Below are 27,457 nucleotides of genomic sequence, written 5' to 3'. Positions count from 1 at the left end.
ATCACTGGTTTCCTCAACATTTTACTGCCTGAGGGTCAATCCGTGTGTGGGCGCTCTTTGACTCTTCCTTCTGGGAGGGGCAGTTAGTGAGTGAGTGAGGAGGTTGGCCCTGCAGTGCTCTGTGGTGTGATTGTGACAGGCTGGTTTGAAAATACAGAAGTCTGTCTTATCTGGCTGTGAGGGAAACGGAGGTAGCTGAACTGAAGTTCCTCATTTATCAACCAGTATGTTGACGTACTAGTGATACAGGGGGGACGTTACGGACTGGTCTGAAGGGAATACAGGCTGTCTACTAATGGTTGTTGGAGCTGACCAGGTTGAGTGAAACCAAGTGCTTATCAGGTAACCTGACGTGTGTCAATGTGTGCTTGTGTGTGTCAGTCAATGCGTGTGAACCAGTGCGTGCAAGTCAATACCTTTGTGCATTTGTAGGCTAAGCTTTAGAAAAAGAAGTGTTACTGAAAAGACGAGGAAGGAAGCCCTGATGGCGTTTTTCCAGCAGAATGTAGTAGACTGTAGAGTAGAGCAGGAGACGACAGCGGAGTCACTCTCTTATAACAATAAGCCTGTAGGTTTGTCTTTGGGACCTAGGCACAGGGCTAGTTTAATAGCGTGAGATGCCCATGCAATGCAAAGGTCAACCAACTGTTTAACTTTCACAATAATCTTTTCCCTTTTTGACCTTTTTTTATTTTTTTGATGGGATTTAAAGGAGCGAAATCATCTGGAAATAGCTGTCAGATATACTGTTAAATATTTTTTAACTTGTAGTTAATCATGAAGGTAAACATCTGTCTACAGTAGAGTTGGAGAGATTTCCGGCGTGAAAGCGTCTGGGAAGACTAGCTTCCACATACAGAGATGAAGATCAAATTGTCTACAGTTGTGATTCTGTGACGGGTCACGATAGAAAACCTTTCTTTAGAGACTTCATTTGTTTGTGCCACTCGCCGGTCACCACGTTTTTATTTATGCAAATCATGAACCAGATTTGATCTAGGAGATGGGGAGGGAGTGTTCTGGGTTGTCATGGAGGTAGTGAAACGGTCACAAAAGGTTAAGGTGTGTAAAGGGGATTTTCAGGTGAAACAAAGAGAAGCGCAGGCGCTGATATAGTCTATCATAAATCATTTAGGTTTAATTACAAGTTGCAACAGGGAGATGCCTTGTCACACCCTGACTCACGGGACTCTTGTATGTTGAGTCAGGGTGTGGATATTCTATGTTAGTATTTCTATGTTCTCATTCTAGGTTGTGTAGTTCTATGTTTGGCCGGGTGTGATCCCCAATCAGAGGCAGCTGTCGCTCGTTGTCTCTGATTGGGGATCATACTTAAGCAGCCTGTTGGCACTCGTTAGTTGTGGGATCTTGTTCCGCGTTAGAGGCTTGTTTTGTGTTCAGCCTGAGGACTTCACCTTTCGTTGGTTTGTTGTTTTGTTCGTGTGTTTATCGGTGAAATAAACATGTATGCCTTTCACGCTGCGCCTTGGTCTGACCAGTCCTTAAACGAACGTGACAGAGGTTCACCTTCCAGCAGAACAATGACCCTAAGCATACTGCTAAAGCAACACTCGAGTGGTTTAAGGGGAAACATTTAAATGTCTTGGAATGGCCTATTCAAAGCCCAGACCTCAATCCAATTGAGAATCTGTGGTATGACTTAAAGATTGCTCTACACCCATTCAACTTGAAAGAGCTCGAGCAGTTTTGCCTTGAAGAATGGGCAAAACTCCCAGTGGCTAAATGTGCCAAGCTTATAGAGACACATCCCACATCAGCAGTGATGTGTAGCAGCCGATGTTGCAACAGGGAGACACCTCCAGCACAGACAGCAGAGAACATGTCTAATGGGCCTTCTCTGCGAAAGCGTTTATATATTAATCAGACAGCACCAATGTTCTCTAAACACCAGCCAGAGAGGCTGTAGGAAGTCACAACATCACCTGATACACAATCACACCAGCCAGAGAGGCTGTAGGAAGTCACAACATCACCTGATACACAATCACACCAGCCAGAGAGGCTGTAGGAAGTCACAACATCACCTGATACACAATCACACCAGCCAGAGAGGCTGTAGGAAGTCACAACATCACCTGATACACATCACACCAGCCAGAGAGGCTGTAGGAAGTCACAACATCACCTGATACACAATCACACCAGCCAGAGAGGCTGTAGGAAGTCACAACATCACCTGATACACATCACACCAGCCAGAGAGGCTGTAGGAAGTCACAACATCACCTGATACACAATCACACCAGCCAGAGAGGCTGTAGGAAGTCACAACATCACCTGATACACATCACACCAGCCAGAGAGGCTGTAGGAAGTCACAACATCACCTGATACACAATCACACCAGCCAGAGAGGCTGTAGGAAGTCACAACATCACCTGATACACAATCACACCAGCCAGAGAGGCTGTAGGAAGTCACAACATCACCTGATACACAATCACACCAGCCAGAGAGGCTGTAGGAAGTCACAACATCACCTGATACACAATCACACCAGCCAGAGAGGCTGTAGGAAGTCACAACATCACCTGATACACATCACACCAGCCAGAGAGGCTGTAGGAAGTCACAACATCACCTGATACACATCACACCAGCCAGAGAGGCTGTAGGAAGTCACAACACCACCTGATACACATCACACCAGCCAGAGAGGCTGTAGGAAGTCACAACATCACCTGATACACATCACACCAGCCAGAGAGGCTGTAGGAAGTCACAACATCACCTGATACACAATCACACCAGCCAGAGAGGCTGTAGGAAGTCACAACATCACCTGATACACATCACACCAGCCAGAGAGGCTGTAGGAAGTCACAACATCACCTGATACACATCACACCAGCCAGAGAGGCTGTAGGAAGTCACAACACCACCTGATACACAATCACACCAGCCAGAGAGGCTGTAGGAAGTCACAACATCACCTGATACACAATCACACCAGCCAGAGAGGCTGTAGGAAGTCACAACATCACCTGATACACAATCACACCAGCCAGAGAGGCTGTAGGAAGTCACAACATCACCTGATACACAATCACACCAGCCAGAGAGGCTGTAGGAAGTCACAACATCACCTGATACACAATCACACCAGCCAGAGAGGCTGTAGGAAGTCACAACACCACCTGATACACATCACACCAGCCAGAGAGGCTGTAGGAAGTCACAACATCACCTGATACACATCACACCAGCCAGAGAGGCTGTAGGAAGTCACAACATCACCTGATACACATCACACCAGCCAGAGAGGCTGTAGGAAGTCACAACATCACCAGAGACATAATCAGTGTCCCCGGCCCAGTCTGGAGCCCAACTCTAACCGTAACATTCAACACAGGCAGACATTTTGATACTGGCAGTTAAACAGGTCCAAGGTAGGAACATCAGTCCTTGGTTACAGAAGAAGAGCAAATCAAATTATTCCCATTTTAAACTGTGTATGTATGTATGTATGTATGCATGTATGTATGTAATGTGTCATACAGTATGTCTAGCAGTCTAAATCAGTGTTATCTCCTAAGTTATTTTTGCGCATTTGATATTGCCTATAGGGGTTGCAACATTGCCGGGACCATGGCTGGCAAGAGAGCTGTGTCATATCCGCCTGAAATAACGCTAGCGGGACAGTGGTTGGGTTTGGGAGCTGTTCTTGCGGTAGTGGGAGGGAGTCGGACAGAAAGGCCAGAGAGCTGTGTCATATCCGCTAGCGGGACAGTGGTTGGGTTTGGGAGCTGTTCTTGCGGTAGTGGGAGGGAGTCGGACAGAAAGGCCAGCCCATTTATTTGACGCATCTTAGATTTCTTCTAGTTATGCTTAACCCATAGTTATAAGCAGTGGCGTAGCACGCACCCCGCAGCCCTCATGAGGCCAAAATATATATATATTGAAACACTATTGAAAGTCATACGGTCTGTATTTGGAAATACCCAAGCTGTCACTGTGCTGACTTCTGTCAATCATTAACTACAGCACAGAGGTCAACAACGTCCTGCTCTATTTACCTGTTCTGTTCTCCCATTGGACTGTCAACATTGATATAGTTATTAACTATTTCATGACTGTTGTATAAAACTGTTTAAAGGGATACTTTTGAGATTTTGTGTAATTGTCTACTTACCCAGAGTCCGACGTTTAAATTCCTGAAAGTCAATGGGTATGTACTAGCCAGCTCCTCAATAGCATGGAAATAGACCGAACTAGTCCAAAGCTGGGTGGTTGGTAAGTTATAGTCTTACAAAACTATACATGGTAATCTATTTGATAAATTCCCGAAATTTGACCAATAATCGTAAGAAAATCGATTCCATCAACTCATTTAGACTACTTTGGGTTCTACTTTTTTCCCCCGCGAGACTTGGTGTGGCTTTATACATTTTTACGAATGATCTTTGAAAGACAGGGTTCTGCAAAAGGGACGTTTCTTTTTTTGCTGAGTTTACAAAGCAAGATTCAATATTTTGTGCTTTTCAGCTTAAATTATTGTACAAAAGTCTTGCCACAAACAAAATGTTAAATATATGGGGCATACAACCATCTCAGATCTGCAGATTTTGCTGTGAAGAGACAGAATCGCTAGACCAGGGGTGTTCAACTCTGACCCTACGAGGTCCGGAGCCTGCTGGTTTTCTGTTCTACCTGAAACTTAATTGCACCCACCTGGTGTCCCAGGTCTAAATCAGTCCCTGGTTAGAGGGGAATCACCCACCTGGTGTCCCAGGTCTAAATCAGTCCCTGATTAGAGGGGAACAGTGAAACGCAGTGGAACTGACTTTGAGGTCCAGAGTGTAGTTTGAGGGAGTTAGACCATCTGTTCTGGACCCCAGGCAGCCTCTTTCTGGTCTCAGATTCAGGTATGGCTATAATGGCATAACATTTATCTAAAATTAACACTATAAATAGCATTGTTGGGAGATATGGGAAGACATGGTCAATCATTTAACAATATAATAATACTCTTAGCTAAAACGTTTATCTTCAACTCTCAATCGGTTGATTCTATGCGATTAGAAAGACTGAAGTGAAGCGTCACAGCATGGTTAAAAGATATAGAGATCAGAAGAGGGTGGGATGGTATGTAGCCCACAGAGATAGGAGGGGTGGTATGTAGCCCACAGAGATAGGGGGGGTGGTATATTGCCCACAGAGATAGGAGGGGTGGTATATTGCCCACAGAGATAGGAGGGGTGGTATATTGCCCACAGAGATGGGAGGGGTGGTATATAGCCCACAGAGATAGGAGGGGTGGTATATTGCCCACAGAGATAGGAGGGGTGGTATATAGCCCACAGAGATGGGAGGGGTGGTATATAGCCCACAGAGATAGGAGGGGTGGTATATAGCCCACAGAGATGGGAGGGGTGGTATGTAGCCCACAGAGATAGGAGGGGTGGTATATTGCCCACAGAGATATGAGGGGTGGTATATAGCCCACAGAGATAGGAGGGGTGGTATATAGCCCACAGTGATGTCTAAACATTTGAATTGGCCACAGTTGGACTCCAAGTTGTAGTGACGTCTCAAGTATGATCAAAGGGAATTGGATGCACCTGAGCTCAATTTGGAGTGTCATAGCAAAGGGGTGTGAATACTTGTGTAAATGAGATCTCTGTATTTCATTTTCAAACATTAGCATTTTCACTTTGTCATTATGGGATATTGTGTGTAGATGGGTGAGAATCTAATGTTGAATTCGGGCTGTAACAGACTGTGTATATATAGATGTATCTCTATGGTATAAACTGTTGAATGACCTTTAACCTCTCTCTGAACTGAGCTCTGACTCCTGACCTCTGTCCTCTCCACAGCGTCATCCAAGCACCTTTACCACTTCCTGTTGATAAGGTAAGTGTTGCATAAAATTTTACATTTTCTACATTTAGCGGACGCTCTTATCCAGAGCGACTTACAAGAGCAAGTGCCTTGCTCAAGGGCACATCAACAGATTTTTCACCTAGTCAGCTTGGGGATTCGAACCAGCATCCTTTCGGTTACTGGCCCAACGCTCTTAACCACTAGGCTACCTGCCGCCCCCTGTTGCAATGCGTTCTCCTGTGTGTGTGTGTGTGTGTGTGTGTGTGTGTGTGTGGGGGGGGGGGGGGGGGGGGATATTTTAAGCTTAGGGGTTAGGGTTATAATTAGGTTTAGAATTGGGGTTAGTAGTTAGGGTTATGGCAACCGAAGCAGTTCGGAGCAGTTCTTGTTCATACACTACATGACAAATAGTATGTGGACACTTGCTCATCGAACATCTCATTCCAAAATCATGGGTATTAATATGGAGTTGGTCCCCCCCTTTGCTGCTATAACAGCCTCGACTCTTCTGGGAAGGCTTTCCACTAGATGTTGGAACATTGCTGCGGGGACTTGCTTCCATTCAGCCACAAGAGCATTAATGAGGTCGGCACTGATGTTGGGCGATTAGGCCTGGCTCGCAGTCAGCTTTCCAATTCATCCCAAAGGTGTTTGATGGGGATGCCACAAAGTTGGAAGCACAGAATGGTCTAGAATGTAACTGTAGGCTGTAGCGTTAAGATTTCCCTTCACTGGAACTAAAGGGCCTAGCCCGAACCATGAAAAACCCGAACCCCAGACCATTATTCCTCCTGCACCAGACTTTACAGTTGGCACTATGCATTCGGGCAGGTAGCGTTCTCCTGGCATCTGCCAATCCCATATTCGTCCGTCGGTCTGCCATCTGGTGAGGCGTGATTCATCACTAAAGAGAACGCGTTTCCACTGCTCCAGAGTCCAATGGCGGCGAGCTTTACACCACTCCAGCCGACGCTTGGCACCACTCCAGCCGCCGCTTGGCATTGCACATGGTGATCTGAGGCTTGTGTGCCATGGAAACCCATTTCATGACGAACAGTTCTTGTGCTGACGTTGCTTCCAGAGGCAGTTTGGAACTCGGTAGTGAGTGTTGCAACCGAGGACAGACTATTTTTATGTGGACACCCATCCAATTAATGGCGGGAGATTGCGGCGACGCTGGGGTCCGACCCAACCACTTGTTCAAAGAACTGGGGTAGGTTTCTCGAAGTTCGTCAAGGCAAGAAAAGAAACGAGGGCTCAGCCGGTGGAAAGGCTACTCCAGAGGGCTCAGCCGGTGGGAAGGCTACTCCAGAGGGCTCAGCCGGTGGAAAGGCTACTCCAGAGGGCTCAGCCGGTGGAAAGGCTACTCCAGAGGGCTCAGCCGGTGGAAAGGCTACTCCAGAGGGCTCAGCCGGTGGAAAGGCTACTCCAGAGGGCTGCAGCCGGTGGAAAGGCTACTCCAGAGGGCTCAGCCGGTGGAAAGGCTACTCCAGAGGGCTCAGCCGGTGGAAAGGCTACTCCAGAAATGTTGCTGCTGGCTTGTTCAGCACGTGAAGCATGGGAAGATTAAAAGCAACATGCCGTCTTCACCAAAGGATGGGGTATGTTGTATTTTCTATTGTAGTCGACAAAAAGTAGCCATGTTTTGCTAACAATAGCTAGTGCTAGCTACTTGGCTGGCTAGATAGCCTAGCGGCATACTTGTCCAGAGAAAGCAAGCGAGCCAACCAAATAAACTAAAGATCTTTACAACTTTTTATCAGAAGTTTCCCACATTGATAACAGCAAAGTCAACGTTTGGTAGCAAGTCAAAATGTTGCAAACGTTTTATCAGCGTTGAGTAGCTAGTCCAGGCCGTTTATATAGTCTATTTTAGTCTCGGTTAATGATATTTGATGTTCGTTGATCGGTTTGCATATGTGTAATAAATAGCCCTTTACTTTATTTTTATTTTTCAAGGCACAGACACCACTGAATGGAGACAACACCTGGTTTTGTTCTCTGCCCCAAGTACTGACTGGTGATTGGCCCCCAGCACTGCCTCTGCCCCCAGTACTGACTGGTGATTGGCCCCCAGCACTGCCTCTGCCCCCAGTACTGACTGGTGATTGGCCCCCCGCCCATCTCCCGCACTGAGCTGCAGTGCAGAATTGGAAACAATCTCCATGTAGGACCTGGTAAGTTCTATCCTGAGCCCTCCCAAGTCCTACTCCACTGGCTTGCTCCTCACCGACGCTACAGGTTAGCAGCAGACTCAGTCCTTGACACATCACTCGCAAAAGGCATTGCAAATGATTGAAGACAGATCTCAATCTGAAGAAAGTCATACACCGAGCCACCAGCTTGTCCCAGAGGTAAATAAATACAAACCATTTCAGACTCTCCTCCTTTACTCTGATCTCCTCCTCTCCTCACCATGCACACTGCTCTCCAGACTCTCCTAATGTCCCCCCTCTTCTCCTCCTCTCCACAGGGCCCTGGCACCTATAGCTGATTTCATGGATGAACTCTCGCCAAAACTCAGAGGAAGTCTATCACCAGCTGCATGAGATTGTGCATGACTTCAAAAAGAGGACATGGACCGAATGACTGGGACCCCAGTGAAATGAACTACTTGTTCGGTTGTTCAGACATCTGTTTTATATTGTTCCAAAATATTTATATTGCTCATAAATATTTGTATCTACACTGAAATGTTTTGTGACACTTTTGTTTTATACGAGTGTTCATAGCAGGCACTGTTGTATTGTGGTTTATGTTCAGAAGCCAGAATAAAGATGTATTTTTTGTGTGCTGAAAAAGCTCTGTTGGCATTTCTTAATCTCAATACAAGGCGTTCCAATGCATTCTATCTGAACATCAGGTGCTGACACCGTAGAGAATAGCTGTGAGCCACAGACTTTACAGGCTTTCTTGTACTGGTGGTGTAGTTCAATCTAATCTAAATGACTGAACACTGAGACGTCATAGAATCAGGTTTCATGTTATTAACCAGATTTAAATTCTACATTTGAGTACAGAGTGCTTTGGTTCACAGTGCACACAAAGAACTGAGTCTGTGTCCATCAAGTGTGTGTGAGCAGTCCAAAGACCTATTTGGCATGATTGGCTGGCCTTGGGTTGAGTTGTCCTCTCCTAACCATCTTCCTCACACCGCCCCCCCAGGCACAGGTCTGGGGGGAGGAAGAAGTCCTTAACTTGTTTATCAAGCCTCGTCCCCCTGGCATGAGACAGTCTCCCTGGCTCTTGGAGGTGGTTGTCCCCCTGGCATGAGACCGTCTCCCTGGCTCTTGGAGGTGGTTGTCCCCCTGGCATGAGACAGTCTCCCTGGCTCTTGGAGGTTGGTGTCCCCCTGGCATGAGACAGGCTCCCTGGCTCTTGGAGGTGGTTGTCCCCCTGGCATGAGACAGTCTCCCTGGCTCTTGGAGGTGGTTGTCCCCTGCCACAACCCTCCTCCGCTCTCCAGGTTGGTAGTTGCGGAAGGCACGTATCTTGCGATTGGGCTTAATCCGTGGAGGCCAGGGTAGTTGTGGAGGGCCACACATTAGACTTTTTAAAGTTTTTTTTTTTTTTTTTACACTCGATTGGATGTCCAAGAATCCTCATCCTTGCATCCATGAAGGCTTTTGGAATATGGTTTCTGGAAAAATGGTACTGTGTTTTTCTGTTTACTCGATCCGTCTGTTTATATCTTTTGTCAACAGTGCCTTCGGAAAGTATTCAGACCCCTTGACTTTTTCCACATTTTGTTAAGTTACAGCCTTATTCTGAAATTGATTACATTGCTTTTTTCCTCATAAATCTACAAACAATACCCCATAATGACAAATCTAAAGTTTTTTAATTTTAATTTAATTTTAGCTAATTTATAAAATAAAGAACTGAAATCACATTTACAAAAGTATTCAGACCCTTTACTCAGTAATTTGTTGAAGCAGCTTTGGCAGCAATTACAGCATCTCCTTGGGTATGACGCTACAAGCCTGGCTCACCTGTATTTGGGGAGTTTCTCCCATCATACTGTGGGGATGTTTTTCATCGGCAGGGACTGGGAGACTAGTCAGGATCGAGGCAAAGATGAACGGAGCAAAGTACAGAGAGATCCTTGATGAAAACCTGCTCCAGAGCGCTCAGGACCTCAGTCTGGGGCGAAGGTTCACCTTCCAACAGGACAACGACCCCAAGCACACAGCCAAGACAATGCAGGAGTGGCTTCGGGACAAGTCTCTGAATGTCCTTGAGTGGCCCAGCCAGAGCCCGGACTTGAACCTGATCGAACATCTCTGGAGAGACCTGAAAATAGCTGTGCAGCAACGCTCCCCATACAACTTGACACAGCTTGAGAGGATCTGCAGAGAAGAATGGGAGAAACTCCCCAAATACAGGTGTGCCAAGCTTGTAGCGTCATACCCAAGAAGATGCTGACAAAGGTGCTTCAACAAAGTACTGGGGGGGGGTCCAATCACATCACAGATCTGGACTTAGGCTGTTATTGTAGTTGAACCAGTACACACCTGATTTAACTAATCATAGACTTCAATCAAGACATGATTAGTTGAATCAGGTGTTATTGCTTGGTTATAAAAAAAAACTGCACCCACACTGGCCGTCTGTGGATAAGAAGCCATGCACAAAGTTTCTATTAATTATCTGAAAAGCTGGTTCACCTTTGCTGTACTGCTATTGTTGTTAATTAGATCAACTTGTCTTTCTAAAGCCTGTCTGAAGACAGTTCAAGTCTCCCTCTCTATTGTTCTATTACAAAAGTAGCAGAAGAAAAAAAAGAAAAAAAACACTTATCACCTGGATGAGTGAAGGACAACAATGACGATGCCTCCACCCAAAAGTCCATAAGTAGTTGCCCAGTAGTCGTCGTCTTGTTCCCTGATATCCCTCAACCCTGGTCTTCTTCTACTCTCTCTGCATCAACCACTTCCTGTCCGCTCCAGACGTCTTAAGAGAGAGTAAAGAGGTTTCTAGTTGTTTCTAATCTTGGTAAAGGCACCAGGGCTAGAAGCATAACCTGTCGTTTTTAATCAACGTAAATCTAAAAAAAATAACTATGCTCAAGCTCATTGAATATTATGGATATCAACACACTATCCCCATGTGTTTCAATGCAAACCGGGCTCAATAGGAGCGTACTGGGCTTAATTGGAACAACAGTGATTTTTATGGTGAAGAATTCAGAATAGCGTAGTCTTCTCATAAAATATTTGGAAACCGGTGGTTTGGGGTACAAATATGCGCGATGAGCTACAATATTATGCAAAGTTAGTGTCGATCATATTGATCAATATTTATTTGTTGCCATTTTCCATTCAGGCTTTATGCTACTGTACCCTTTAAGCCCCCCTGAGATAAATGTCACGTTTACAAAAATTGAATCTGTATAACAATGCAAGGTTAATTTAACAGTAGAATTAGACTAAATGCATTAACGAATGTAAGCTGTGAATGCCTGAAATACTATCGTGTTGTAGTTTACAAGTTATGTTGCTACCGTGTGACCTTTGACATGCAGGCACGACTGCTAGAATGAAAAACACATTTTCAATTGGCAAGAATACTCTTATCCAGAGCGTCTTACAGTTAGTGAGTGCATACATTTCCATACTGGCCCCCCAGTGGGAAACGAACCCACAACCCTGGCGTTGCAAGCACCATGCTCTACCAACTGAGCTACTGGGGACTAGTTCACTATCCATGTGGATGTTATTTATCTGTTCATCAACCAACCACAGTGGGTAGAAGTTGTGAAACATGACAGTGTTTCAACAGGTCCATGGGATGTTGCTGACCTCTTTATCAGATGGCTAGTTGGTTTTAATATGGTTGGTTTTAATACAGTTGGTTTCCCAAGGATGATAATCATCGGTTGCTGTCTTGGGGGACTGTGGCCAAAAGTTTACCTCATGTCTTCTGTTGATTCAGTTGTTACCTGATGGCCCATTCAACACGTCTACTTACCTTCTGTTGATTCAGTTGTTACCTGATGGCCCATTCAACACGTCTACTTACCTTCTGTTGATTCAGTTGTTACCTGATGGCCCATTCAACACGTCTACTTACCTTCTGTTGATTCAGTTGTTACCTGATGGCCCATTCAACACGTCTACTTACCTTCTGTTGATTCAGTTGTTACCTGATGGCCCATTCAACACGTCTACTTACCTTCTGTTGATTCAGTTGTTACCTGATGGCCCATTCAACACGTCTACTTACCTTCTGTTGATTCAGTTGTTACCTGATGGCCCATTCAACACGTCTACTTACCTTCTGTTGATTCAGTTGTTACCTGATGGCCCATTCAACATGTGTACTTACCTTCTGTTGATTCAGTTGTTACCTGATGGTAGTGTTGTCACGATACCAGAATTTGGACTTCGATACCGATAGGTTTAGTGTCACGATACCAGAATTTGGACTTCGATACCGATAGGTTTAGTATCACAATACTCGATACCATCACGATACTCAATACCAAAAATATCACACAAAAAAAGGCATATTAGCCAAAGTCCCAGAATGCCACTTGATCCAGACAGATAAACTCAGCTACTGCTCTGTCAATCGTTGGGCAACTTTGAGTTCAATATCATAAACATTTTATGTTTAAAAAAAATTACAGTCATGTATGCATTGAGTCAATTTGACTTTGTTTTTACCAATCTAACTACAAAACAATAAAGGTAATCGATTATCTGAGTGGTAAATCTCTATTGATAGATTGGGTAAATCAGGTGAATGCATATTATTCAATAGGAGTGTGTGAATGCATTGAGTTATTGAGCCTGTTTTCACCTAGTTCACGGGGCTATAGATGACAAACAATCCCTTCCATTTAGGACATTTATTTTATTGGTAACGGTTAGGAGAACATATTATTTTATTGTACTGATTAACAACATTTGCATAGAAGAAGCAACCTCTTCTAAAACTGTGCGCTGTCTCTTTAAGAAATGAATGACTTAATTCGCCAGGCAGAATGTGGCTGTGGAATTTGACTTTGTTTTGGTTTATTTCATTCCGTTTTTAAGAGTTTTGTCAATTTCTTTTGTTTGGAGCGCTACTGTCACTGCTGAGTAAGGACGCGCACCTGATTACTCATAGAAGTACACTATATTTGGGGCAGTCCACAAAAAAAAAAAAAAAAAAAAAAAAAAGTGTTTGTCGAACGAGAATTGTCCGTTTTTTTCGACCAATTGATTGGACGAAATTTTAAAACTTGTATGTTTGTAGGCTACTGAGCTTATCTGATGCTTTAAAAACTGCAATTAAAAATGATGACACAAATTACTAAAGAGGGAGCCAGAGATCAATATAGCCTAGCCAGAAGAAGAAAAAAAAACTGTTCCCCGCCCCCCTCTCCTCCCACTGCTGCTGGCCTCCACACATTCTGCCGTGACGCTCCTGAAGTTGCCAGTAATAAGTAATTGGCTAAACCAGCGGTCGGTCCTTTTCCATTTGGAGTGCCAAGTTATCCTCCCATTTCTACTGATCTGCGTGACAGTTATGATGTCCTTTTCCATTTGGAGTGCCAAGTTATCCTCCCATTTCTACTGATCTGCGTGACAGTTATGATGTCCTTTTCCATTTGGAGTGCCAAGTTATCCTCCCATTTCTACTGATCTGCCTGACAGTTATGATGTCCTTTTCCATTTGGAGTGCCAAGGTATCCTCCCATTTCTACTGATCTGCGTGACAGTTATGATGTCCTTTTCCATTTGGAGTGCCAAGTTATCCTCCCATTTCTACTGATCTGCCTGACAGTTATGATGTCCTTTTCCATTTGGAGTGCCAAGTTATCCTCCCATTTCTACTGATCTGCCTGACAGTTATGATGTCCTTTTCCATTTGGAGTGCCAAGTTATCCTCCCATTTCTACTGATCTGCCTGACAGTTATGATGTCCTTTTCCATTTGGAGTGCCAAGTTATCCTGCCATTTCTACTGATCTGCGTGACAGTTATGATTTTCATATGCACATTTTTGTGGAACAGTTATTTTATTTATAATAAAGTCTTCATATCTCAAAATCAATGTCATGTGGTAAATCAAGATTATAAAAATAGTCTACAGAAACCAACAAATAAATACATTGCAGCCTGCAGGTAGAAAAAGGGCTTCACAGGCAAGGATATTGCTGCTAGTAAGATTGCACCTAAATTACCCATTTATCGGATCATCAAGAACTTCAAGGAGAGAGGTTCAATTGTTGTGAAGAAGGCGTCAGGGTGCCCAAGAAAGTCCAGTAAGCGCCAGGACCGTCTCCTAAAGTTGATTCAGCTGCGGGATCGGGGCACCACCAGTGCAGAGCTTGCTCAGAAATGGCAGCAGGCAGGTGTGAGTGCATCTGCACGCACAGTGAAGCGAAGTCTTTTGGAGGATGGCCTGGTTTCAAGAAGGGCAGCGAGGAAGCCACTTCTCTCCAGGAAGAACATCAGGGACAGACTGATATTCTGCAAAAGGTACAGGGATTGGACTGCTGAGGACTGGGGTAAAGTCATTTTCTCTGAAGAATCCCCTTTCCGATTGTTTGGGGCATCCGGAAAACACCTTGTCCGGAGAAGACAAGGTGAGCGCTACCATCAGTCCTGTGTCATGCCAACAGTAAAGCATCCTGAGACCATTCATGTGTGGGGTTGCTTCTCAGCCAAGGGAGTGGGCTCACTCACAATTTTGCCTAAGAACACAGCCATGAATAAAGAATGGTACCAACACATCCTCCGAGAGCAACTTCTCCCAACCATCCAAGAACAGTTTGGTGATGACCAATGCCTTTTCCAGCAAAAGTGATAACTAAGTGGCTCGGGGAACAAAACATCGAAATTTTGGGTCCATGGCCAGGAAACTCCCCAGACCCCCGTCAACTACAAGTGCTGATATTGTGAAGCGGAAACGTCTAAGCGAGACAGTGGCTCAGCCATGAAGTGGTCGGCCACACAAGCTCACAGAACCGAACTGCCGAGTGCTGAAGCACGTAGTGCATAAAAATAATCTGTCCTCGGTTGCAACACTGAATGGAAGCAAGTCCCCTCAGCAATGTTCCAACATCTAGCGGGAAACCTTCCCAGAAGAGTGGATGCTGTTGTAGCAGCAAAGGGGGGAACCCAACTCCGCATTAATGCCCATGATTTTGGAATGAGATGTTTGCCAAGCAGGTGTCCGCATACCTTTGGTCATGTAGTGTAGGTCTATAGGCTACCTGGCCTTAGGCATAAATATAGGCTTAAATGTGCCCATTTGGGGATCTGATAGTATTTCTGATTGGCTTAACGCACCACCACTAATGAGCTGTGGAGCTTCTCAGAGCAATGTTTTCTTCACCTCAAACAGCAAGCAAAGTCCGTTTTTGCATCCATTGAGAATGACAATATTTCCTTAACGTAGCCTTTTTGAAATATCTTTCCAGCTCTCCCTTTTGATAACCACTCAGCGTGAAAGGGAAAAATGCTCGGATCCAGTGAAAACATAAAATGGGCCTGATTATTATTTCTCAATACCCTACTGCTGAGAGTAACTCTGAGGGCCCAGAATATTTTATACCATGTTGTGACTTTGCTAATGCGAGGGCTGTACCAAAGTTGATAGTTGATACAATGTTTCAAGTTCGTTGCAGACAGGCCATGCATAGCCAATGCGATTTATAGGATATTGATTTTTATCAGGATATTTTCTACCCGCAGGCTGCAACGTTTTTTTACTTTGATTAACCACACGACAATGATTTTGAGATGCGAAGACGTTATTATACATTTAAATGAAACTGTTCGTCAAATGTGCATGTGAAAACAATAACTGGCACGCAGATCAGGATCAGGATTAAATTGGGATTCCACATCAGAAAGGTTGCAGACTCCTCGTAGCCTATTACCGGCATCTTCAGGAGAGTAGAAAGACAGTAGGAGGGGGATGGTTCATATGTTTTTCTTTCTTCTGGATATCTTGATTTCTGGCTCCCTCTTGAGTCATTTGTCTTAATTCATCAAACAATTCGCTTAAAGCATCAGACAAGCATATAGTTGATTTTATTGAAATACATCGATTTTCGGTCGACACAAAAACATTTTTTTGTTGGAGACAGCCCAAATTTTAAGTGTTCTTGCCTGTATGGACATTGTTTTGCGAACAGTAATTAACATTTTCAACATTTCTACATGCCGTGTTACATTATTCAAGTGTGTTAACTTCTGTGCAACATGATGAGTATGAAGCTAACAATGCAGCCAGACAGCTCTAGTAAGGGGCTGATACAGACTTGATCCTCTCAAATACGTGAGACACATTTGACAGAAGTACAGAATGTAAGAAAAATTGTAGTACCGAACCGTTTTTTCCCCCCTATTGGTAAAGTACAGAAGTTTCGGTATTCCATGCAACACTACCCAACGGCCAATTCAACACGTCTACGACATCAGCAGCTCTACTGTACACAGGGTCTGACTGCATATCAAGCCCAAGCCAATACAGTGGTGTCTTTCTCTGTAGATTGAGAGGGAAGTGCCTCAGCCAGGCTCCTTGTTTAAGACTCCTAATCTTATTAGATAGAGCACAGTGCAAATTGAATTACTGATATTCTCCTCTCTCTCCCTGCCTGCCCTGGGCTAAACACCAAACCATATTGTAGCTCAATTGGTAGCTCAATTGGTAGAGCATGGCGCTTGTAACGCCAGGGTAGTGGGTTCGATCCCCGGGACCACCCATACGTAAAAATGTATGCACACATGACTGTAAGTCGCTTTGGATAAAAGCGTCTGCTAAATGGCATATTATTATATTATATTCTCCTCACCTTCCTGCCCTAAACACCAAACCCTCCTCTCCTTCCTGCCCTAAACACCAAACCATACTCTCCTTCCGGCCCTAAACACCAAACCCTCCTCTCCCTCCGGCCCTAAACACCAAACCCTCCTCTCCCTCCGGCCCTAAACACCAAACCCTCCTCTCCCTCCGGCCCTAAACACCAATCTCTCCTCTCCTCCTGTTCCTGACCTAAACACTGAGCCCCTCTCCTTTCTCTGCCTGACCAGAGTAACAGGCTTATTTTAGGGCCCAGTGAAGGAGCAGCACAGCCCTATATCTGATGGTCTGATCCCAGGCTAGGGTATATCTGATGGTCTGATCCCAGGCTAGGGTATATCTGATGGTCTGATCCCAGGCTAGGGTATATCTGATGGTCTGATCCCAGGCTAGGGTATATCTGACTGCATCATCTGACTATTTCTACTGAGACGCTGACTCGTGACTCACACTGAGTTTTTTGGACCCTTCCATAATCTTCCACGTGTTAGGCACAGCAATAGATGTATTGGCTAGAACAGTGACGTCCAGATAGTCAGGAAACTTCTCAGGGCCCAACTATTAATCATATTAGACGATACATCAAACATCACTTGGTGTTATTTTGACTCTGTGAGTGAACTCAGCCTTTGCCAGCAGATGAGCCTAGGTAGTTAGATACGTGAGGGTAAGCCATGTTGACTGAGGTGTGTGTGTTACCAGTGTTCCTGTCTAACCTGATGTCCTGGTCTGCGTCTCTCCTCCCCTCCTGCAGGTTGCAGCCAACACCCCCACTATGTACTCTCAGGAACTCTTCCAGCTCTCCCAGTATCTGCAGGTATTTATGGAACAACGCTGACATCTACTGGCTAGGGAGCGCTACTACGCTCTTACCACTGCTGGGTGCATGGCTTCGTAGTCTGTGGAACTGCTGACTTGACTGGTCAAATTATATGGGACTTTGAAGATGTGTGCTTTCTCTCTCATCTGTTATTGGTGTACTGCAGTTTTACCCTCTTCGAACATCCCTCACAAAATGGATAAATGGATGACTGAAAATATATACTGCTTATGCATCAGCTCTGCTTTCAACTGATTATGCTGAATGCTGATGAATGTCATTTTCTCTACCTACCTCCCTCTCTCTCTCCCTCCTCTCTCTCCCTCCTCTCTCTCCCTCCTCTCTCTCCCTCCTCTCTCTCCCTCCTCTCTCTCCCTCTCTCTCCCTCCTCTCTCTCCCTCCCTCTCTCTCCCGCTCTCTCTCCCTCCCTCTCTCTCCCGCTCTCTCTCTCTCCCTCCTCTCTCCCTCCGCTCTCCTCCCTCCCTCTCCCTCCGCTCTCCTCCCTCCCTCTCCCGCCGCTCTCCTCCCTCCCTCTCCCGCCGCTCTCCTCCCTCCCTCTCCCGCCGCTCTCCTCCCTCCCTCTCCCGCCGCTCTCCTCCCTCCCTCTCCCGCCGCTCTCCTCCCTCCCTCTCCCGCCGCTCTCCTCCCCCCCTCTCCCGCCGCTCTCCTCCCCCCTCTCCCGCCGCTCTCCTCCCTCTCTCCCTGCTCCTCTCTACCTCCCTCCCTCCCTCTCCCTCCGCTCTCCTCCCTCCGCTCTCCCTCTCCCTCCTCTCTCCTCCCTCCGCTCTCCCTCTCCCTCCTCTCTCCTCCCTCCGCTCTCCCTCTCCCTCCTCTCTCCTCCCTCCGCTCTCCCTCCACTCTCCTCTCTCCCCTTCTCTCCTCCCTCCCCTTCTCTCCTCCCTCCCTCTCCCTCCTCCCTTCCTCTCCCTCCTCCCTTCCTCTCTACCTTCCTCTCCCTCCTCTCTACCTCCCTCCCTCTCCCCTACCTCCCTCCCTCTCCCTCTCTTCCTCCCTCTCCTCCCTCCTCCCCCCTCTCCCTCCTCCCCTCTCCCTCCTCCCCCCTCTCCCCTCTCCCCCCTCCCTCCTCTCCCCCTCCCTCCTCTCTCCCCTCCCCTCTCCCTCCTTCCCCCTCTCCCTCCCTCTCTCTCCCTCCCTCTCCCTCTCCTCCCTCTCCCTCCTCTCCCCCCTCCCTCCCTCTCCCTCCTCTCCCCCCTCTCCCCTCTCTCCCTCCCTCCCTCCCCCCTCCCTCCCTCTCCCTCCTCTCCCCCTCTCCCCTCTCTCCCTCTCTCCCCCCTCTCCCCTCTCTCCCTCCCTCCCTCCCCCCTCCCTCCCTCTCCCTCCTCTCCCCCCTCTCCCCTCTCCCCTCTCTCCCTCCCTCCCTCCCCTCTCCCCCCTCTCTCCCTCCCTCCCTCTCCTCTCCCCCCACCAGGAGGCCCTACACAGGGAGCAGATGTTGGAGCAGAAGTTGGCAACGCTGCAACGCCTGCTGACCACCACACAGGAGGCTTCAGAGAGCAGCTGGCAGGTAGAGATACACTATACACTACCTAGTGCACACTACCACCCTAACCCTACTGACCACCACACAGGAGGCTTCAGAGAGCAGCTGGCAGGTAGAGATACACTATACACTACCTAGTGCACACTACCACCCTAACCCTACTGACCACCACACAGGAGGCTTCAGAGAGCAGCTGGCAGGTAGAGATACACTATACACTACCTAGTGCACACTACCACCCTAACCCTACTGACCACCACACAGGAGGCTTCAGAGAGCAGCTGGCAGGTAGAGATACACTATACACTACCTAGTGCACACTACCACCCTAACCCTACTAACCACCACACAGGAGGCTTCAGAGAGCAGCTGGCAGGTAGAGATACACTATACACTACCTAGTGCACACTACCACCCTAACCCTACTGACCACCACACAGGAGGCTTCAGAGAGCAGCTGGCAGGTAGAGATACACTATACACTACCTAGTGCACACTACCACCCTAACCCTACTGACCACCACACAGGAGGCTTCAGAGAGCAGCTGGCAGGTAGAGATACACTATACACTACCTAGTGCACACTACCACCCTAACCCTACTAACCACCACACAGGAGGCTTCAGAGAGCAGCTGGCAGGTAGAGATACACTATACACTACCTAGTGCACACTACCACCCTAACCCTGCTGACCACCACACAGGAGGCTTCAGAGAGCAGCTGGCAGATACAGATACACTATACACTACCTAGTGCACACTACCACCCTAACCCTACTGACCACCACACAGGAGGCTTCAGAGAGCAGCTGGCAGGTAGAGATACACTATACACTACCTAGTGCACACTACCACCCTAACCCTGCTGACCACCACACAGGAGGCTTCAGAGAGCAGCTGGCAGGTAGAGATACACTATACACTACCTAGTGCACACTACCACCCTAACCCTACTGACCACCACACAGGAGGCTTCAGAGAGCAGCTGGCAGGTACCGAAACACAATTCCACAATCCTCAAGTATTTTGAAGTTTTATTGCCAGATAAAAGGTTAAAATGTAATATGTGGTCCAGGGTCATTACCACTAGACCAGCCCTGTGTTAAACCTTCAGAACCAGGGTCATTACCACTAGACCAGCCCTGTGTTAAACCTTCAGAACCAGGGTCATTACCACTAGACCAGCCCTGTTTTAAACCTTCAGAACCAGGGTCATTACCACTAGACCAGCCCTGTGTTAAACCTTCAGAACCAGGGTCATTACCACTAGACCAGCCCTGTGTTAAACCTTCAGAACCAGGGTCATTACCACTAGACCAGCCCTGTGTTAAACCTTCAGAACCAGGGTCATTACCACTAGACCAGCCCTGTTTTAAACTTTCAGAACCAGGGTCATTACCACTAGACCAGCCCTGTGTTAAACCTTCAGAACCAGGGTCATTACCACTAGACCAGCCCTGTGTTAAACCTTCAGAACCAGGGTCATTACCACTAGACCAGCCCTGTGTTAAACCTTCAGAACCAGGGTCATTACCACTAGACCAGCCCTGTGTTAAACCTTCAGAACCAGGGTCATTACCACTAGACCAGCCCTGTTTTAAACCTTCAGAACCAGGGTCATTACCACTAGACCAGCCCTGTGTTAAACCTTCAGAACCAGGGTCATTACCACTAGACCAGCCCTGTGTTAAACCTTCAGAACCAGGGTCATTACCACTAGACCAGCCCTGTGTTAAACCTTCAGAACCAGGGTCATTACCACTAGACCAGCCCTGTGTTAAACCTTCAGAACCAGGGTCATTACCACTAGACCAGCCCTGTGTTAAACCTTCAGAACCAGGGTCATTACCACTAGACCAGCCCTGTGTTAAACCTTCAGAACCAGGGTCATTACCACTAGACCAGCCCTGTGTTAAACCTTCAGAACCAGGGTCATTACCACTAGACCAGCCCTGTGTTAAACCTTCAGAACCAGGGTCATTACCACTAGACCAGCCCTGTTTTAAACCTTCAGAACCAGGGTCATTACCACTAGACCAGCCCTGTGTTAAACCTTCAGAACCAGGGTCATTACCACTAGACCAGCCCTGTGTTAAACCTTCAGAACCAGGGTCATTACCACTAGACCAGCCCTGTGTTAAACCTTCAGAACCAGGGTCATTACCACTAGACCAGGCCTGTGTTAATCCTTCAGAGGGTAATGGCTTATACTGACTAACTGCTACAGGGCCTTCAGAAATTATTCACACCGCTCAACTTTTTCCACATTTTGTTGTTACAGCCTGAATTCTCTCTGTCTCTCTCTGCTAGGCTCTGATCGATGAGGACCGGCTTCTCTCCAGACTAGAGGTGATGGGCAACCAGCTGCAGACCTACTCTAAAGTAAGATCATTTAAATGATAAATGCCTAAAGTGAGATCATTTAAATGATAAATGCCTAAAGTGAGATCATTTAAATGATAAATGCCTAAAGTGAGATCATTTAAATGATAAATGCCTAAAGTGAGATCATTTAAATGATAAATGCCTAAAGTGAGATCATTTAAATGATAAATGCCTAAAGTGAGATCATTTAAATGATAAATGCCTAAAGTAAGATCATTTAAATGATAAATGCCTAAAGTAAGAACATTTAAATGATAAATGCCTAAAGTAAGAACATTTAAATGATAAATGCCTAAAGTAAGAACATTTAAATGATAAATGCCTAAAGTGAGATCATTTAAATGATAAATGCCTAAAGTGAGATCATTTAAATGACACACTGAACAAAAATATAAGTGCAACGTGTAAAGTGTTGGTCCCCTGTTTCATGAGCTGAAATAAAAGATCCCAGAAATGTTCCATACGAACAAAAAGCTTATTTCTCTCATGGTGTGCACAAATTTGTATACATCCCTGTTAGTGAGCATTTTCTCATTTTGCCAAGATAATCCATCCACCTGACAGGTGTGGCATATCAAGAAGCTGATTAAACAGCATGATCATTACACAGGTGCACCTTGTGCTGGGGACAAGAAAAGGCCACTCTAAAATGTGCAGTTTTGTCACACAACAGAATGCCACAGATGTCTACAGTTTTGAGGGAGTGTGTAATTGGCATGCCGACTGCAGGAATGTCCACCAGAGCTGTTGCCAGAGAATTGAATGTTAATTTCTCTCCCATAAGCCACCTCCAAAGTCGTTTTAGAGAATTTGGCAGAACGTCCAACCGGCCTCACAACCGCAGACCTCGTGTAACTACGCCAGGCCAGGACCGCCACATCCAGCTTCTTCACCTGGGGGTTCATCTGAGACCAGCCACCCGGACAGCTGATGGAACTGTGGGTTTGCTCAACCAAATAATTTTTGCACAAACTGTCAGAAACCGTCTCAGGGAAGCTCATCTGCGTTCTCGTCGTCCTTACCAGGGTCTTGACCTGACTGCAGTTCGGCGTCGATGGCCGCTGGCACGCTAGAGAAGTTTGCTCTTAACAGATGAATCCCGGTTTCAACTGTACTGGGCAGATGGCAGATGTGGGCGAGCGGTTTGCTGATGTCCAGGTTGTGAACAGAGTGCCCCATGGTGGGGTTATGGTATGGGCAGGCATAAGCTACGGACAACGAACACAATTGCATTTTATCGATGGCAATTTGAAGGCGCAGCGATACCGTGACGAGATCCTGAGGCCCATTGTCGTGCCATTCATCCGCCGCCATCACCTCATGATTCAGCATGATAATTCACAGGCCCCATGTCGCAAGGATCTGTACACAATTCCTGGAAGCTGAAAATGTCCCAGTTCTTCCATGGCCTGCATACTCACCAGACCTGTCACCCACTGAGCATGTTCAGAATGGGACAACATTCCACAGGCCACAATCAACAGCCTGATCAACTCTCTGTGAAGGAGATGTGTCGCGCTGCATGAGGCAAATAATGGTCACACCAGATACTGACTGGTTTTCTGATCCACAACCCTACCTTTCTTTTACGGTATCTGTAACCAACAGATGCATATCTGTATTCCCAGTCATGTGAAATCCATAGATTAGGGCCTAATGAATTTTATTTCAATTGACTGATTTCCTTATATGAACCGTAACTCAGTAAAATCTTTGAAATTGTTGCGTTTTATATTTTTGTTCAGTGTAAATACCTACTCTAAAGTAAGAACATTTAAAGCTACAATATGTAACCTTTTGGGCGAGCTGACCAGATTCACATAGAAATGTGTTATAGATCTGTCATTCTTATTGACAGCCAGTCTAAGAAGCGGTAGATCTGCTCTACATTATGTATTTCTATGCTTCCCGTTAATTTTTTATTTTTTGCGTCTTTTACTTTCGGTTTTGTACACCAGCTTCCAACGGCTGAAAATACAATATTTTTGGTCATGGAAAATATATTTCACAGCGGTTTAGATGGGTACAACGATTCTCTACACGATACCTGCTTGTTTTGTCACATAAACCGAAATTAGGCGAACTATTTACAATTTTTAGCAACCAGGAAATGGCGGAGCGATTTGCGTCTTTAAATGATAAATACCTAAAGTGAGTCACCTAGTTACAGTGAGCTCCAAATGTACTGTGACATTCACCATTGTGTTGTTGTTTTGGCTCCAGCCCTTTTGGATTTGAAATGATACAGTGATTATGAGGTTAAAGTGCAGACAGTCAGCTTTAATTTGAGGGTATTTTCATCCATATTGGGTAAACAGTTAAAAAATTACAGCACTTTTTGTACATAGTCCCCCCCATTTTGAAGAGGACCAAAAGTATTGGGACAAGTTCACTTATATGTGTATTAAAGTAGTCTAAAGTTTAGTATTTGGTCCCATATTCACAGCAGGCAACGACTACATCAAGCTTGTGAATCTACGCACTTGTTGGAATCATTTGCTGTTTGTTTTTTGCCCAATAGAAACGAATGGTAAATAAGTTACTCGCACAAGTATCATACCCCCAAGACATGCTAACCTCTCACCATTACAATAACAGGGGAAGTTAGCATTTTATATCATACCCCCAAGACATGCTAACCTCTCACCATTACAATAACAGGGGAGGTTAGCATTTTATATCATACCCCCAAGACATGCTAACCTCTCACCATTACAATAACAGGGGAGGTTAGCGTTTTATATCATACCCCCAAGACATGCTAACCTCTCACCATTACAATAACAGGGGAGGTTAGCATTTTATATCATACCCCCAAGACATGCTAACCTCTCACCATTACAATAACAGGGGAAGTTAGCATTTTATATCATACCCCCAAGACATGCTAACCTCTCGCCATTACAATAACAGGGGAGGTTAGCATGTCTTGGGGGGTATGATATATGTGCGTCTAATTTATTTACCATTCATTTCTATTGGGCACAAAATAATCTGAAACAACCAAAACAAAATTGTAGCGTCACAAGCTTGATGTAGTCATTGAATGCCCGGAATATGAGACCAAATACTACGCTTTTTACTACTTTAATACACATATACACTACCATTATAGATACTATATACAGTACCAGTCAAAAGTTTGGACACACCTACTCATTCAAGGGTTTTTCTTTATTTTGTACTATTTTCTACATTACATTTTTTACATTTTTAGTCATTTAGCAGACGCTCTTATCCAGAGCGACTTACATGAGCAATTAGGGTTAAGTGCCTTGCTTAAGGGCACATCGACAGATTTTTCACCTAGTCAGCTCGGGGATTAGAACCAGCAACCTTTCGGTTACTGGCACAACGCTCTTACCCACTAAGCTACCTGCCGCCCTAGAATAATAGCGAAGACATCAGAACTATGAAATAACACACATGGAATCATGTAGTAACCAAAAAATATATTTTATATTAGAGATTCTTCAATGTAGCCACCCTTTGCCTTGATGACAGCTTTGCACACTCTTGGCATTCTCTAGGTGTGTCCAAACATTTAACTGGTACTGTAGGTGAACTTGTCCCAATACTTTTGGTCCTCTAAAATGGGGAGTAATTTCTAAACGGTTCACTCGATATGGATGAAAGTACCCTCTAATTAAAGCTGACAGTCTGCACTTTAACCTCATAGTCATTGTATCATTTCCAATCCAAAGTGCTGGAGTACAGAGCCAAAACAACAACCAATGTGTCCCTGTCCCACTACTGTTGGAGCTCACTGTATATATCAATTGACATTCTAATTGGGGTTTTTTTCTTCCTGTATTTGGATTAATAGTCTTTCCTGACCATGGGAACTGATGGGCACTTTACATGGCCATAAAAAACTCCTGACCCTATGACTGTGTATTAGTCAAAGCACCAGAGACAACCCCATAGACACAGTCCCACCCCACCCCTCTGTCTATTTCGCTAACCTCCCCCCCCACCCTACCCCTCTCTCTATTTGGCTAACCTCCCACCTCCCCCTCTCAAGAACCAAACGGAGGATGGGATGCGTAACGAGCTGGCAGCCCTGCAGGAAGACAAACACAACTATGAGACCACGGCCAAAGAGTCCCTGAGGAGGGTCCTGCAGGAGAAGATCGAGGTGGTCAGGAAGCTGTCAGAGGTCGAGGTGAGACCCGGGGCTGGGTGAAGTGTGTGTGTGTGTGTGTGTGGAGGATGAATGAATGAATGTGTTGTCATCTCAACTGTTGTTATTCCAGAGATCTCTGAGTAACACGGAGGATGAGTGTACCCATCTGAAGGAGATGAATGAGAGGAACCAGGAAGAGTTCAGAGAACTGGCTAATAAGTACAACGGGGCCATCAACGAGATCAAGGACCTCACAGACAAGATCAAGGTACAGTAGGTGAACGTGGTTGGTGAGGGGGGTGGAGACACATGTTGGGGGAGGGGAGGGGGCACAGGTTGGATAGGAGAGGGGGGGGGCACAGATAGGAGAGGAGAGAGGGGGGGACACAGGTTGGAGAGGAGAGAGGGGGGGGGGACACAGGTTGGAGAGGAGAGAGGGAGGGGGACAGGTAGGAGAGGAGAGGGGGGGGGGCACAGGTAGGAGAGGAGAGAGGGGGGACACAGGTTGAAGAGGAGGGGGGGGGACAGGTAGGAGAGGAGAGAGGGGGGGGGACAGGTAGGAGAGGAGAGAGGGAGGGGGACACAGGTTGAAGAGGAGGGGGGGGACAGGTAGGAGAGGAGAGAGGGGGGGGACAGGTAGGAGAGGAGAGAGGGGAGGACAGGTAGGAGAGGAGAGAGGGGGGGGACACAGGTTGAAGAGGAGGGGGGGGGGGGGACAGGTATGAGAGGAGAGAGGGGGGGGGGACAGGTAGGAGAGGAGGGGGGGGGGGGACACAGGTTGAAGAGGAGAGAGGGGGGGACACAGGTTGAAGAGGAGGAAGAAACTCAGTCACTTTATTGTAGAGGCTTGAAGATCAGTGACATTTCTATCTAATGTCTGAGCACCAGCACACATCAGATTCTCCAGAACACCCTTTAACATGGCTTTAACATGGCTTTAACATGGCTTTAACATGGCTTTAACATGCCTTTAACATGGCTTTAACATGCCTTTAACATGCCTTTAACATGGCTTTAACATGCCTTTAACATGCCTTTAACATGCCTTTAACATGCCTTTAACATGCCTTTAACATGGCTTTAACATGGCTTTAACATGGCTTTAACATGCCTTTAACATGGCTTTAACATGCCTTTAACATGGCTTTAACATGCCTTTAACATGGCTTTAACATGGCTTTAACATGGCTTTAACATGGCTTTAACATGGCTTTAACATGGCTTTAACATGCCTTTAACATGGCTTTAACATGGCTTTAACATGGCTTTAACATGACCAAATGTTTGTGTGTGTAGCTGGCAGAGGGCCGCCAGGAGGAGCTGACTCAGAAGGGTCAGCTGGAGAAGAAGGAGCTGCAGCTTTGTATTGAGGAGATGGAGGAGAAGGAACAGACTCTACAGGCTCGTATTGAGGCCCTGCAGGCTGATAACGACTTCACTAACGAGCGCCTCACTGCCCTGCAAGGTTAGCAACAGAGACACACACACACCTTTGAACAGTAGTAGTAATTTAAGTTGACCTTGGGTCACTCCAGTCCATGTCCTCAAAGAATAATTTAAATTGACCTTGGGTCACTCCAGTCCATGTCCTCAGAGAATAATTGAAGTTGTTGTTGTTTCCAGTTGGGTTAGATCAGCTGCAGGACAAAAGCATAAAGGACAACAACAGTTTAGGTGAGTGACGGTCCGTCAGACCCGACGTGTCTTAACGTTAGTGCTCTGCTTGGCTTCAGCCGCTATGGCACCCTGTTCCCTCCGTAGTGCACTATATTTAACCAGGGCCCATAGGGAACCCTGTTCCCTCCGTAGTGCACTATATTTAACCAGGGCCCATAGGGAACCCTGTTCCCTCCGTAGTGCACTATATTTAACCAGGGCCTATAGGGAACCCTGTTCCCTCCGTAGTGCACTATATTTAACCAGGGCCCATAGGGAACCCTGTTCCCTCCGTAGTGCACTATATTTAACCAGGGCCC

At 46.1% G+C, this 27,457-nt stretch overlaps 1 protein-coding gene across 4 annotated transcripts in view; it reads left to right on the top strand.

Annotated features, from left to right (window-relative positions):
- Positions 1-27,457, top strand: part of slmapa (sarcolemma associated protein a) — a 143,064-nt gene that overhangs the window by 55,095 nt on the left and 60,512 nt on the right. For 2 of the 4 annotated variants that reach the window (XM_084166831.1, XM_084166830.1), the window contains exons 4-11: positions 5,841-5,877; positions 17,404-17,466; positions 18,899-18,994; positions 21,281-21,352; positions 25,380-25,520; positions 25,612-25,749; positions 26,778-26,946; positions 27,105-27,155. In XM_084166831.1, the coding sequence (XP_084022957.1) occupies positions 5,841-5,877; positions 17,404-17,466; positions 18,899-18,994; positions 21,281-21,352; positions 25,380-25,520; positions 25,612-25,749; positions 26,778-26,946; positions 27,105-27,155 (767 nt within the window). Of the gene's footprint in view, positions 1-146; positions 343-5,840; positions 5,878-17,403; positions 17,467-18,898; positions 18,995-21,280; positions 21,353-25,379; positions 25,521-25,611; positions 25,750-26,777; positions 26,947-27,104; positions 27,156-27,457 lie in introns of those variants that run through there. The other 2 variants (XM_084166833.1, XM_084166832.1) reach the window with 2 other exon arrangements.

The sequence above is a fragment of the Coregonus lavaretus genome (assembly GCF_964263955.1).
Source record: "Coregonus lavaretus genome assembly, chromosome: 8".
NCBI lineage: Eukaryota > Metazoa > Chordata > Actinopteri > Salmoniformes > Salmonidae > Coregonus > Coregonus lavaretus.
Note: the sequence above shows the minus strand (reverse complement) of the source record. Positions and strands in the feature narration are given on the sequence as shown.